Here is a 15597-nt window from a genome sequence, read left to right on the forward strand (position 1 = left end):
AAAACATCTAAGTTCTAGCTCATTGGGTTTTTTAAAAGAAGATTTTTAAAGTTTTTACTATACACATATAGTAAAAAACAATGACACCCCTGGGGCAGGGCCAGTTTTGACCCCCGGGCTTTTATTTGAACAAACTTAATATCTAAACTCTAGCTATTTGGGTTTTTTCAAAGAAGATTTTTAAGTTTTTGCTTTACACTTATAAGGAAAATCAATGACCCCCCCCCGGGCGGGGCCAGTTTTGACCCCAGGGCTTTTATTTGAACATACTTGGTAGACACCCATTAGAACATGTTTCACGCTAAATATCTTAGCTCTAGCTCTTTGAGTTCTTTAAAATAAGATTTTTTAAGTTTTTACTCAATATGCATATAGGGAAAATCAATGACCCCCTGGGGCGGGGCCAATTTTGACCCCAGGCCTTTTATTTGAACAAACTTGGTAGACACTCATTAGAAGATGTTTCATGCTAAATATCTTAGCTCTAGCTCTTTGGGTTCTTTAAAAGAAGATTTTTTAAGTTTTTACTATATGCATATAGGGAAAATCTATGACCCCCTGGGGCGGGTTCAATTTTGACCCCAGGGCTTTAATTTGAACAAACATGGTAGACATTCACTAGAAGATGTTTCATGCCAAATATCTAAGCTCTAGCTCTTATGGTTCTTTAAAAGAAGATTTTTTAAGTTTTTACTATATGCATATAGGGAAAATCAATGACCCCCTGGGGCGGGGCCAATTTTGACCCCAGGGCTTTTATTTGAACAAACTTGGTAGACATTCACTAGAAGATGTTTCATGACAAATATCTAAGCTCTAGCTCTTACGGTTCTTTAAAAGAAGATTTTTTAAGGTTTTACTATATGCATATAGGGAAAATCAATGACCCCCTGGGGCGGGGCCAATTTTGACCCCAGGGCTTTTATTTGAACAAACTTGGTAGACATTCACTAGAAGATGTTTCATGCCAAATATCTAAGCTCTAGCTCTTAGGGTTGTTTAAAAGAAGATATTTAAAGATTTTTCTTTCGGTTGCCATGGCAACCAGAGTTCTGCATGGAATTAAATTCTTTGAACAATTTTAAAGGTGACCACCAAAGGAACATTCCTGTGAAGTTTGGATGAAATTGGCTCAGTGGTTTATGAGGAGATGTCATTTAAAGCAAAAGTTTATGGACGGACGACGGACGGACGGACGGACGGACGCCGGACGGACGCCGGACGAAAAGCGATCACAAAAGCTCACCCTGTCACTTTGTGACAGGTGAGCTAAAAAGTCACTAGTAAAAGAATACTTTGTAAAAGAATTGAAATAGAGATATGGTTGTGGGCAATTAAAGATAGTTGTGGTTCTTGTATGTTGCATTTCCTTTCACTGTGGTTGACAATTGATGAACTTTTATTGAACTACTCTGTAATAAGTCCAGATACAGTTACATTTCTTGAGCACTGAACTTCCTCTCATTGCGCTTGATAATAGTATGAAGCTGTATTGAATTCCAACCATTAATTTTAAGTAATGCACTGGTCAAAAAAATGTAACAAAGGGCAATAACTATGTAATAAGTCCAAATAGAGTTATGGTTCTTTAGCATTGCACTTCATCTCATTGTGCTTGACCATTGTATGAGGTTGCATTGTATTCCAAACATTAGTTTTCAAGTAATGCACTGGACAAAAAAGTAACAAAGGACAATAACTATGTAATCAATCCAAATAGAGTTGTGGTACTTGTGCACTGCACTTCATTTAACTGCGCTTGACCATTGTATGAAGTTGCATTGAATTCCTCCATTATTTTTCAAGTTATGGTTCCTGTGCTCAATATACTTGACCATTGTACGAACTTGTATTGAATTCCAACCAGTAAATTTCATGTTATGCTCTGTGACAAGGAAAAGTAACACAAGGCCAACACTCTATAATTACTCTGGATAGAGTAATGGTTCTTGTGCACTGCACTTCCTATTATTGTGCTTGACCATTGTATGAAGTTGCATTGAATTCCAAGTTATGCACTGGAAAAAAAAATAGTAAGAAAGAGCAATAACTCTGTGATTAGTCAAGATAGAGTTATGGTTCTTGTGCACTGCACTTCCTCTCAATGTGCTTGACCATTGTATGAAGTTGTATTGAATTCCAACCATTAGTCTTAAAGTTATGCTCCAGACAAGGAAAATGCAAAAAATTTCTGGACCGACCGACCACCGGGTGACTCCTATATACCCCCAAACTTCGTTTCTAGGGTAAAATAATAGACTTACTATTCATGTTGGGTCCCTGGTTTTGTTGACCCTGTCTTCCAATGGAACTTTGCTGCATCTTTCAACTGAAAAGATTTATATTATAATTTAAGATTATAAGTCAGTCATCAAATAATGCCAATTCATTCATTTGTGGCTTAGAAACAGAAATGTTAAAATGACCGAACCATCCAATGAATAGTTCTAGAATTTGGTTCATGAATAATTCATGATAGAGGCGCTTATTGTTAAAAAATTCTCCAGATATGGCCGTAAGAATAATTGGAAATAAACAAAGTGATATTTTCATACTATACTATAGTGGGGGCACAAAAAGCCTACTAGAACTTGAATCAGAAATCTTGACAAGGCCGCCAACGCTTTATGAGTAGGACAGTAACGTAACAACATGCTTGTATTATAAGTAGTATCTCCATTTTCATGAAAATTGAGTATGATATACCACTGGACTCAGAATTCAAAGTTCTATCTCCAGGTGGTTGCCATTTATGTATGACGTTACACTGCTTCATATAATAGCATGTATTTTGTTTACCATTTTCGATAATAATAGTTGAAATATTTATTATGTAGTCCTATGTCCACGAGCCAATCAATGCTTGTGTGAGTGTGTGAGGTCATGTGACAGATTTTGCTTTGTCAAAGAGCATGGACAACTTTCAGAAGTAAGTTAGCTTTTTAGTATCAGATTTCATGAAATATTAGGAAACATTACCAGTAAGTCAAAGCAAAACTTTAAAATTTCTAAAAAGAGATAATGCCATTATATACATGTATAGTTGCCACCTTTCAAATATAAATTTGGTTATAAACTCTACTTTTGGAGATAGGGTATTGTAATCCTAAAGAGAAAATTTGTATTTTGTTTTAATATTATCAAATAGTCATGACAATAAGGTTAATGTACTTATTCTGAAACATTTTTTTAATCATGTATTTTAATTGTCAGAAAATATTTAATAAGCTATCATGAAAAAAGTCGTTATGAATTATATAAAATAGAACTTTGAAACTCTAGATACATTCGGATGATTGAATTTCTGAGATATTTGCAATTGTTTGTTTGAGTGTACTGTTTACTACATAACCGTTGTTTTACTGTAAAGTCTCGCTTTGAGACCGCCCCTAAATTGTGGGCAAATCGTTATTACAACTGTTTTCTTCTGGTCCCAATTTTTTCCCTATATAATTCAATGGTTGTAAGACCCGAAATTACGACCAACCTGCAACTATGAATTAGGACAACTTTTAAAGGTCCGAATTCCCACTAACAGTACAAAAGGGGCCCAATAGAATGACCACTACCGTAAAATTCCTATTAAACGCCCCCAGGGACTAAACATTTTCCAAAAGGTGGGCTATTATTACAATACAGTTTTTCTAAATCAAAAAATCACTGTAAATACATTTAGTGTTAGCAAGATTAAAAAGTGTTAAGGTTTTAAAGATCATATTATAAATATTTGTGTTTACTATAAAATACTATGGATTCTGAATGATTTGAATAAAATTATGGCTTTAATAATGAGCTCAGCACTGATAAGTAGATTGTTTTCCTTATCAAAAGGCCTGGGGGGCCTTTATTAGGGGAGGGGCATTTATTAGGAATTTTACGGTAATTAACCCTGTTCTTTAAATTGTACATTTCACACATTATCTCAAATAAAGTTTATAAACAAACAATTTACAACACTTAAAGATCCTGTAACACATTTTTTTCATGGTTTTATTTCATAAATATGATGCTCAAATTAAGATTAGTCAATATTGTAAGTTCCAATAAGCATTATTTATAAAGATTATCATTACCCAATTTAACATTTCATGTAAATAAAGGGAGGTAATTAGAAATTTATTTTCTATAAATTCTAAGTCAAATTTTCCAATAATAAATGAATGCATGTAATTTATTGATTAAATATAATGTGCACAAATATTTGCAGTACACATTTCACATATTCTTCGATGTTTGAAAATTGTTTTATTTGCATAATTATACACATGATATATTCTTTTGCAAGTGGTACGGGTATACACACAGTAACAATATCAATCACAAAACATACAGGATCTTTAACTTAACAACTCACATGAAGGTGTGAACGATTTGCTGTACACAGAAGAGAAGTAAATCGTTCACAGAAGAGAAGTTAATATATATCAATTAACAGTTTGAAATTAATCAATGGGATAAAATGTGTCAATGTTTCTTTGGATTGATACAAATCAAAGAGAGACCACTGACAGTGATGTGTTAATAATTAACACACACTTTGGATAGGTAGGTTATTATGTCTACATTAAATAAAAAAAATATTTTAGTTTTACAATTAAACCGGTTAAACAGGTAGGGGACTAATTAGAGCAAAAGGGTATTATAATCTATTTTATTACCTGATACCTTATATAAATGTAATTGATATGTCATAATTTACTGTTTTCTGAAATTCTAAAAAACGTCAACGTTCGCGAACTGTTGACCGGTCAATAGTTTCGACTGTTTCCCTCTCGTTCTCTGACGTCATTGACGTCATAGAGGATTTCCACTTGAAGCGTCCATCGATCTTGATCATGAACCAGACGTGACGTTACATAGCTAAAATATTAAGTTTAATTATTAACATATGTGCAAAACTATTTTCTTGTTCCTTTTTTCTTCTGCAAATACTGTTAAAACAGTAGTTGATCAGGTAATAAAACAGTTATTTCATGCGTGTTTTGGGAACAGTCAAACAGTTGTCCCTTGGTGTCGGGGATAGTGCTTTGAGCTACGGCCTTGGGCAACAGTTCAAAACACTACCTCCTCCACCTCGGGCCAACAGTTTGACTGTTCCCAAATCACATATGAAATAACTGTATATTAAGCACAACTTCCTTGACCCCAGTAACCTAAAGGATGACAATACAAAGTATCAGCCAAACAAAATGTACATTGCATAAATCATAATATCAGTAATTTAGTGATTACGTTTACAATCATAGATTGCATAATTGTTTCAGATGTTAACTGCAGTGTTATCTACTGTATATTGTTTGTCAAATGATTATTCACCTAATCTTTTTGTACAGTGTGAGACGCTTATCTTAATGTGCATGCATACATGTATTTAAAAATGTTCCTTTTAAAAACACTAATCAGACATTTATTATATAACTATACAACATTGTAATTGAATAATAACATAGGATAACATTACATATATGACAAAATCACTCAGTAGTATAAGACACATTTGTTAATTAGTATATTAATTAGTTATTAATTAGTAAATCTAAATAAATTGTAACAAATTCATTTAAATTTCTGAGTATATCTCAATCTGATTAAAATCAGCTCTTAATGCTACACATAAGGATCTGACGATCAGCAAAAGCTTGTCACCTTCTCGTGATTTTTCAAACAGCCAAATTCAACAGTCAGCTTGCAAAACTTTGAAAGCGATATGGTTTCTAACTTTAAACGCTGCAAAACCAATACTGAGTAGGTTATTTTCACTATTTCAAGAACATACATGGGTAATGTCTATATAGCATGCAGGTAAACTTGTAACTTTTTTTTTATGTAGCCAATAAAAAAAATAAGTCTATTATTTTCAGTTTACTTGTAAACAATTATTTTTTTCCAACAAAAATCAACGATTTATTTTACTTCTACAGACCTCAGAATGTCAGAAAGGTGAAGGTTGTGACTTGTGAGATTATAAACCAATTTGTTTTTGTATAGGCACAGCAATGCTGTTTCCAGTGTTGTCTGTAAGACTAATTGCAACAGGCCTCTCGCTTCCTAAAGGAGCGTGTAACCCCTTGACCACGGGGAAGTTATAAGAAAACAGCCTGAAGCAAACCACATGATTCTAGATTAGGGTTGTAATCCTTATTAACTTGGAGATAATTTGTTCACGGTAAACCTGTTGTTTAACACTAATGTAAATAATTTAGCAAACTCCTCTCGCCCAAATAGTCCCACATGTATATAATATTTCACTACTCTTTGTGTAATTTGCGCTGAAGTGTGGCTAAAATAGCGCTTTGTTTACGTGGATAAAATTATCGGGTAGACCGTTACATATGGTAGAAATTGGTTATCGATTGTCGACTGCCTAAATTTGTCCCTTAACTAGAGTCTAAATATCCTTACTTTATTTTTCAAAATGTCTAAATAACAAATGTTCATTTAGACGATCACAATAATCTGAAGCTTTACTGAAATAGCCAAGCAATTTTCATTGAATAAAATGATATTCATCTGCGTAACAAAATTATCTGAATACATAACCTGTAATTTGCGGAAATGTTAAAGAATTACACAATATTAGAAATCTTCGACCAATCTGGAACTATCTTTTCTTCCCTGAAAAGGTTTGAAAATTAATGCGCCTGTCATTTGACAATCTTTACGCAGTGATCTCCCCTTACTTTTTCGGCGTTACTGTACATATAAAGGGAAGTAACCGCTTCGAGAAGTTCTTGCGGATTTTGAAATTAAACAAGAATTTGTAACAAAGTTACCAACATCCCCCGCCTCGGGGAAGTTTTATATGAAGCATAAAATCAATGCTAGATCTGCAAATGCAACAATAAATTTATTAGAAATTTATAAGAAATAAAATGAAACACTGAATTTAAAAATCTATCATGTTAAGCTTTGACCTCTTAAGTGTGACCTTGACCTTGGAGGTAGGGACACTGGTGTTACGCATGACATATCATCTTATCATTGTGACTATTTGTGCCAAGTATTTTCAAAATCCCTTGATCTATGAAGAAGTTATAGACAGGACACAAAATATACCATATAACAGACTCTGTTATTTTGACCTCTAAGTGTCACCTTGACCTTGGAGGTAGGGGTGCAGGTGTTGTACTTGATATATCGTCTTATTATTGTGACTATTTGTGCCAAGTTATTTTAAAATCCTTTGATATAAGAAAATGCTATGGACCGGACACAAAATATACCCTTTAAAAGACTATGTTAACTTTTGACCTCAAAATGTGACCGTGACCTTGGAGGTAGGGATGCTGGTGTTGCGCATGACATATCGTCTTATTATTGTGACTATTTGTGCCAAGTTATTTTAAAATCCTTTGATATAAGAAAATGCTATGGACCGGACACAAAATATACCCTATAACAGACTATGTTAATCTTTTGACCTCAAAATGTGACCTTGACATCATCTCATTAATGTGAACAATTGTGGCAAGTATTTACAAAATCCCTTCAAAGATAAGAAAGTTATAGACCGGACACGAGATATACCCTCAAATGGACAATGTTGACCTTGAATGAGCAAGTGCGACCTTGACCCTGGAGGTAGGGGTCTGGTTGTTGCGCATGACACATCATCTTATTATAACAAACATTTGTGCCAAGTTATTTCAGATTCCTTCAATAAATGACAAAGTTATGGACCGGACACGAAATATACCCTGTAACAGACTATGTTAATCTTTGACCTCCAAGTGTGACCTTGACCTTGGAGGTAGGTGACCTGTTGTTTCGCATGACACATCTTCTCATTATTGTGAACAATTGTGGCAAGTATTTACAAAATCCCTTCAAAGATAAAAAAGTTATGGACCGGACACGACATATACCCTCAAATAGACAATGTTGATCTTGAATGAGCAAGTGCGACCTTGACCCTGGAGGTAGGGGTCTGGTTGTTGCGCATGACACATCGTCTTATTATAACAAACATTTGTGCCAAGTTATTTCAGATTCCTTCAATAAATGACAAAGTTATGGACCGGACACGAAAGTGTGACGGACGGACGGACGGACGGACGGACAGACGGAGCCTATTTCTATATCCCCCTTTTTTCTTCGAAAAGGCGGGGGACAATTATCAGGGTCTGAAATTTTGCTACCATTATTTGTTTGGTCTGACGACCCAAACAAATAAAAATAGCTTTCTCGAGAAATCCGAATCATGATGAATGTGAAAAATCAGATCTACATGTAAGAAACAAGTAGATCTGAACAAACCTACATGTGTATCACAGACACTAAGTGGTCAGATTCAGCCACTCAATTCATCCATGTCAACTGTAAATAATTTTTTAAATATTTTAATACAGGTATGGTATTCTTCTTAAGAATAGAACTTCTTCATGACTAAGACAGATGTTCCCCCTTCCCGTCCCTAGATTTGCCACTACTTGCCAGCTATTTCCACTGAAAAGGGTGGCATTAAGTGTAAAAAAGGTGGCATTAACTGGAAAATGACAAAATTCCACTCTTTTTCCACTGTAGTGGCAAAATTGCCACCAAATGCCACTATCCTTTGGTGGCATTTAGGTGGCATTGAGTGGAAATTTGAACATAGACTTTTTTTATGGTGGCGAAAGGGTGGAAATTGGTGAAAAATGAAACTTAGTTTATTTTGAAGGTGGAAAATGAGTGGCTTTTAGTGGAAAAGTGAAACTCTAACTATTTTCTGGGTGGCAAAATAGTGGAAAAAAACTTAGAAAATTTTGTGAATAACTTTTTAGTCGAAAAGGGAAACTCTTAACTATTTCTGGGTTGTATAAAAATTGGTGGAAAAAACTGAGAAATCTAATAATTGTGCATTGCAGGGTTTAAGATTTATTTAAGTCAAAGCTCCAAACTGAAATAAGTCTGTTTATAGTTTGTACTCTACCCAAAGCATCAAGTGAACTTTTATCAAAAATATAATTTATTGAAGTTGAACAGTTAGAAAATTTTATCAGAAAACTCATATTTCTTAAACATACTAGAATGCCATGAACAAAACAATTCTGATACAAAGTCACTGCCTCACAGTAACGGTATGATAATTCCAGCTGTAAAGTAGCAGGAAAAGACACAGAAATTGGACGTAAAATCACTTTTCCAGGCATTAAACTCATATAATTATGATCAGGAAAAAAATTAGAAAAGTATGGGGTTACTTAACTTCCCATTTTTTATGGCAGTACTTTTCTTTAGGGATGTAAAATTTGACATCAAGTCAAAATGTTTATGTTCCATTCTATGCTTGTAAAATAAAATTACGGCTTTTAAAGTGTACTTTGTTCTTTAGTTATAATCTGTACATTAATTAAATAGTTGAAATGTTCTTCTATGCCCAGAAAATGCATATCTCTGCATAAAGTTTGTTGCTTCTTCTATGATATTTAATGTCAATCTTGAATAAAGTTTGACTTTGTTTTTCTTCTAACTGACATAATAAATTGTCTCTTCAATATTACTTTAAACTGATATCTGGTGAGTACTAACACTTTTCATGTAATGCTAACAATAATTAAAGTGAAAAATGCAAAGGGCAATAACTCCAAAAGTATGCAAAGAGTTATGGTTCTTAAACACAGCACATTACTCAAAAAGATCTATATCTGTGAAGTTTCAAATTAATATCTCCAGTACTTTTAAGCTTAATGATCAAGACAAAAAATTAAGCATAGAGAAGTAAAAAATGGCAATAAACCCCAATCATGCAATAAAAAGTTATGGTTTCCTTGGCATTGTAACTTCTCATAAATGAGATTTAGTTATATGTGGAGTTTAAAATTATTGTCTCTAACATCTTTTGTGCTATGCTTTCAGAGGCTTTAAATCTATTGTAAAAATTAATGTGTGAAAAGTAAATAAGTCATAATGTCTGATAAATTTCTTACACCAGGATAAGTAAATACTAGCTAGTAAATACTGCATCCTCTAAGATTTAACAACACAGCATACATCTCAGATCTGATAAAACTACTGCCCTCTTATCTAGTAATCTATGAATGGGGGTTAATAGTTTACTCATGCTGACCAGAATGTTCCATTTGATTATTTTGGGAGAGGCAACATTATACATGTTTTTATGTAGAATTTGTCTTAAAATAGCATGCTAAATTATCTTTCAAAAGCTTATTTCTACTCAATCTATTTAGGTATTAGATATAGTTATACATTTCAAATGAATGTAAAAAATAAAATGATGGGTGCTATGGTTTTTTGGAAAATCCCTCACAATTTAAAATTATAATGGACTGTCCATGCAGTTACACCGTTGTAAAGTTTGAATTCAAAGGAATTGAGGTCAGTTAAAGCTTGCAAACACAAAGGAAATTATTGATATTGTAGCAATTCTGGAGATATTTTTGTTTTTAAAATGTAAGGGTGCATATTTTTGATTTCTCAAAGAAAAACATTTTAAAGTCTTATTAGTGTGGTGAATAGAAATGAGAAGTTTTTTAACTGAAGTGGTGAATGTGTAGACAAGAGATAAACAGCAGAATCATTCCCAGTCAAAGTTCAGGTAAAACAACTTTTTACATATCAATAATTTTTGTCATTTATTGCAGAAACTGTTTAGTTTTTTTGACAGTAAAAATATAAGTGGTATTGTAGAAAATTGTGTTTTATATTTGTTTTTGTTTGTAACTTGACTAAAAAGAAAGCTGCATGTACAATTACAATATAAAGAATGTAAGGAATATAAAGAAATGTTAGGAAGATCTCATCATTTCTTAAATACAATATGTTAGAAATTTTTTAAGTTTGAGAAAAAAAATTATAGAAATTAATCAGTAAGTACAATATCATTATGTACAATATTACATTCATTCAAACTATATATACGAATATATACAGTGCCACGTACATGAGGTCAGGACATTCACATGGTAGAGTTACTTACCCCTGATTGGGGAAAAATCGCCATTTGTAACATATTTTTACAAGACACAACATCACAAGTGAAGTGGCACAATTAAACTTTAATTGATAGTAATTATCCAAACCAAAATGTATAAGATTATTTTTACTCCTTCATGTCTTGCACTTTATCCACGGTTCATGCTATATGTATTTCATGTCAATTGTAATCATTCCCTTGGTTATGACATTTTGGAAGTCGTAATTGTCAATCTTGTGATGTATATCTAGTCACATTTAAAGGTTTTCTGTATTGTTTATTTTCAGACTGTGTTCATTGTGAATAACTAAAAAACACAAATAGAACAAGTTCTTATTGATGAACACAGTCCAATCAAGATGCCTGTTACGTTGAATGCCATTTCCTGATGCCGATTACAAAACCGCCTGAGCTGGACGCTGTGATAGTTGCTGCCTTTAATCAAAACACACCACTCGATGACACAACACGCCCGCAGTGCACGGCACAGCTAAAGTGTGGAAAACGTCCAACTATCAAAGCAGCTGGCACAAAACGGAAGAGTTGTACTTCGAAAAAAAAACGATGAACGATTAACAAAAAAGCCCAAGTTAAAACTGACTTAATACACAGCACTAGAATTGTTGTGAAAAACCTTGGGAAAGACCTCACAAGGGGGCTACTGGTGGAAACCTGACTGGCAAACCTAAAAATAAAAGTGTTATTGCTATTGGGAAACTGCATCAGGGAAGAAAATTGCATGGTCGTAGACAAAAGTTACATCAATGAAACAAGATGTGAGGAACAATACGCAATTTTTGGAGCTCGTGTGAAGGGAAAAAAGGGCCAAAAAAAACCCCTTTTTTGCTGTTATTTTTTTAAATGCCCTAACTGCATCCCAATGGATTTTTCCCGTGGGGTTATCCGGATATTGTGACAAGGGCATCGCAGCCCCCCGAGTTTCATTTGGGGAGTTGCTTGGTGATAAAAACCAGAAAATGACACTTGGGGAGATATTCCCAAATTTTGTGAGGTAAGGGGAAGCCGGTAAAAGGTCACTTCCTCCTTACTTGGACCACCCGGGTATCAGCTCCAGTTCCTACAAAAAAAAAATCAAAAAAAAAGAAAAAAAAAGAAACAAAGATCCTTGGGGCACTGGGGAACAAAAGTATGGTAAAAGCACCTGAAAGGATAAGGGAAAATTTTGCCGGGAAAAGGGGTTAAGGGATGGGGAAAGTTTTTAAACAAAATCCTTTCCTCGGGTCTGCAGGGTGCTAACCCTAGATGCCAAAAAAAAACATTTTTTTTGAGACAGCTGCTACTTACCGTTGTTATATACGATCTTGTTCGATAATGAAGGAGGGCTTTTGAAAGACCCCTACCTAGAACATCATCCCTAGAAAAAACATCACCATGGATAAAACGTAAATAAAAAACCTCAACCTCCCATGAATGTTTGTCCCTTAGTGAAAAAAGATTTTAACTCCCCTGGGTTTCAAAACTAAATAAAACCGCCCTTTCCAGCAATCCTTCCTCCCTTGGGACACACTGCAGGGCTTAGCGGGCACAAATGTGATAAAAACCTTGGACTTGGGGAGTGGGGCCCCTTTATTCATTTTACAAGAAAAATCAACCCAACCAATATGGTTTTAAAATCATAGGCGCCAGTGCCCGTTTTATCTACAGAGGGGGAAGGGGCTTGAGAGTAGAAAATGACGTTTTCATGTCACCCCTTTTTTTCGTGAGGCCGCACTGAGTTAGGGATCCTTCCCCGCTTTTCCCTTTCAGGGCCCCCTACCCCCCCCAGAGCTCCCTCCACAGAAAACAGCTCTTTCCCCTAAACCCAATTACCCCCACCACCCCAGACAAAATCCCTTTTTCCAGCCCAAAGTAATTCCCTTAAGGAAACCTTCTCAACCCTATAGGTCTAGCACCTTTACCCCTCCCCTCCCCAAAACCTTTACCATGATTAATGGCCCACCAATGAATGATGACGCCCACAAGCAGAGCCGTGGCCCCCTCCCCACCCCGTAAATTCATTGGCGTAAAAGCGTTAAAACTGGTTAGGGCCCAAATTTAAGCCTAGGATTTACGAAACCCCTCCCGGGGACCGGTAACTGGTTTTCCACAGAATGGGTTTTAGCGCCAAAAAAAATGGCGACCCCGCCCACTGTTGACCACAACCCCCAAATGCACATGCAAAGAAGGGAAACCCCCCATACCCCTTCCCCTTTCCTCAAGCCGTTTCCCTCCCCATGGTAAAATAAAACCCGACTGGACGCCTGGAAAGGGTACCCAAGTGTACCCATCCGGGGGGAGGATGCACTTTTCCCCTTCTCAACCTTTGGGGGTACAGGTACAACGCCCCTAGGGCACAAGCCTCGGGTTATGGTACACTAAAGGTACATGAACTTGAGCTCACAATACCCCAAAAAAATAAATGCATTATAGCCCCTTTTATGGTCAACAAAATAGAAACAGTTTTTTAAAAAAACCGGCATTTGGGTTAATCTAGCGGGAAAAAAAAGGCATAACCGAACCGGAAATTTACCTTTGCAAAGAACAGTGAATTGGGAGGGGTTTTAAATTGGTCCCAATTCTGTCAACCTTGCCAGAATACCTACAAGCCATTCTATTTTCCAAACCTAAAAATATCACTGATTTTAGATCTTTTTTGGGCCTTGTCAACCAGGTTGCATATGCTTTTTGCATGACAGGGAAATGGCCCATTCGCCCTCCTCCAACCTAAAAACCCCATTTCTCTGACCAAAGAAAAGACACTTTGTTTAAGAACCAAACAGGTCATCCCCGGAAACGAAAAAGGTTAAGATTTTTTACCCCCCTAGACCCCCAAAGTCTTACCCCAGATTGGGCCCCAAAGGGTGGCTTGGCTTTTGGCTCCTAAAACATTGCAGTTGTTAAAAAGACCCTTTTTTTTTACAAAGGCTGGAGGTCACATTTGTAGGGAGCCGTTTACTATGCAAGAACAGCTATCCCAGTAGAAGAGAGGCCCCAGCGGTACTACGCACTGGGCGGGCAGGTATTTTTTCCTGGGGTTCTCAACCTTATCATTGTGTCACCAAAACACTCCCTTTAACCTTGCGACCCATCTTGGGGAAAAATTAATCTGGCTAGGAAAATAAAGGAAAAAACCTCAGGTAAAGTTTTTATGGTTTTCATCCCCGTTAAAAATAGGGCCCCAAAAAGCCTTCCAACCCACTGGGGGCCCAGAACGGCTTTTTCCACAAGATATTTCTAGTATACACCTAACCATTCAAACATTTTACCTTTTACCATTGAGAGAAACCCCGGTATTTTAAAATCGATTTCCTCCATTTGGGGCACTGTATTTTTAGCCATTAAAACTAGACTCCTTGATTTAAAATCATGATGGGAAAAGGGTCAAACGCCACAGCCAGTGATAATAAACTGCATACCCCTTTTACAACAATTTAAACTGGGCCTCCCGGGGTTCCCAGCAGGATTCCCCGTGGCGCAGGAATTATAGTTCAAGACAACCTTAAAAATTGATGGTGTTATCTTAATAAGGGGGGCATCATCATCCCCCCCGTCCCCCAGACCCGGGAAATCCTCAATTTACTCCACCAGCTCACCCAAGGATAACTGAATGCTGCACGCGCGAGTTCAGTTTTTTGGCCTGGAATAACACCAGACATACCCCCCTTGGAGCATCTTGCCCCAACATTGTAAGGCACGCACCCTTAAAAAACCTCGGGCGGGGCCCCCCTTTTCGCCCCCCCGACCTACCCGAATACCCATTCCGTGCTTATGCGCTTTTCTTTTTATTCAAGGGGGACACTATTAGAAAATCCCTTTCTGGTGGCCAAATGTGAAAAGGGATCATCATTTTCCCCAAGGTTGGTTAACCTACGGGGTACATTTATTTCCTTTTGGGGTCCCCAAAGCTTTTCGATGGCCGTCCCGAATTTACAGGCATGTCCCCCGTAATTTCTTACAGCAGTGGGGGGGGCATCACCGTATCTCCTCGGTAGCATTCCCATAAAGCAATTGTCAAAATGAATTTGGCGGAAAGTAAAGCGTTTTCTTTGGGAAAACTAATCCGACGGGAATCTAGATACGGACCGTTTTAGCGTTTTGCAATGCTACAGCTATCGCAATACACCGACACAGGGACAACAAAGTTTTCACCGGCAATGTGCGTGTTCGGGAGACCGCTTTCGCGACCCATGTTTATCCTCCCCCACACTACCGCGATTTACGTGAGGCCGGCCTTAGATATGTTGTCATAGGAAAGAATTTGCCTTTACATACTAAGAGGACTCCCCGCCACTCCGCATTGGGGACCATGTCCCGCATCCAGAATCAAGGATTGGGCCCCATCCTCTTAAGTGGGATAAGACAGGTAACGATAATTGAGGTGAAGCAATTCGATCAATATGTCATTAGAGTAGACGGGTCAGGTCGCGTCACATTGAGGAACGACAATTCCTTAGAAAGTTTATTCCTATTTTTACCCCAGAGTTCACGCCACTTACTCCCAGACAAGGGCATTCCCATTGCAGACATTCATTCATCCGGGCCCATATTCATGGGATGCCCTCTACCACAGCCACCCAACTTACCCCCAAGCCTCACCTGGTGTCACTGAGCCTACACAAAAACACCAACTACCCATCAGGTCCCTACCTCGGGCATGTCCGAAAAGTCCAACCACCCAACGG

The 15597-nt window shown here is 36.7% G+C and overlaps 1 protein-coding gene across 1 annotated transcript in view; it reads right to left on the reverse strand.

Annotated features, from left to right (window-relative positions):
* LOC132736884 (uncharacterized) overlaps positions 1–15597 on the reverse strand; it is a gene marked incomplete at its 3' end in the record, with an annotated part of 46741 nt that overhangs the window by 12886 nt on the left and 18258 nt on the right. Inside the window, 1 exon segment of the mRNA XM_060724101.1 lies at positions 2265–2329. Coding sequence (XP_060580084.1) covers positions 2265–2322 — 58 coding nt within the window.

This window comes from Ruditapes philippinarum, unplaced genomic scaffold, assembly GCF_026571515.1.
Source record: "Ruditapes philippinarum isolate M1 unplaced genomic scaffold, ASM2657151v2 ctg5485_1_1_1_1, whole genome shotgun sequence".
Lineage (NCBI taxonomy): Eukaryota > Metazoa > Mollusca > Bivalvia > Venerida > Veneridae > Ruditapes > Ruditapes philippinarum.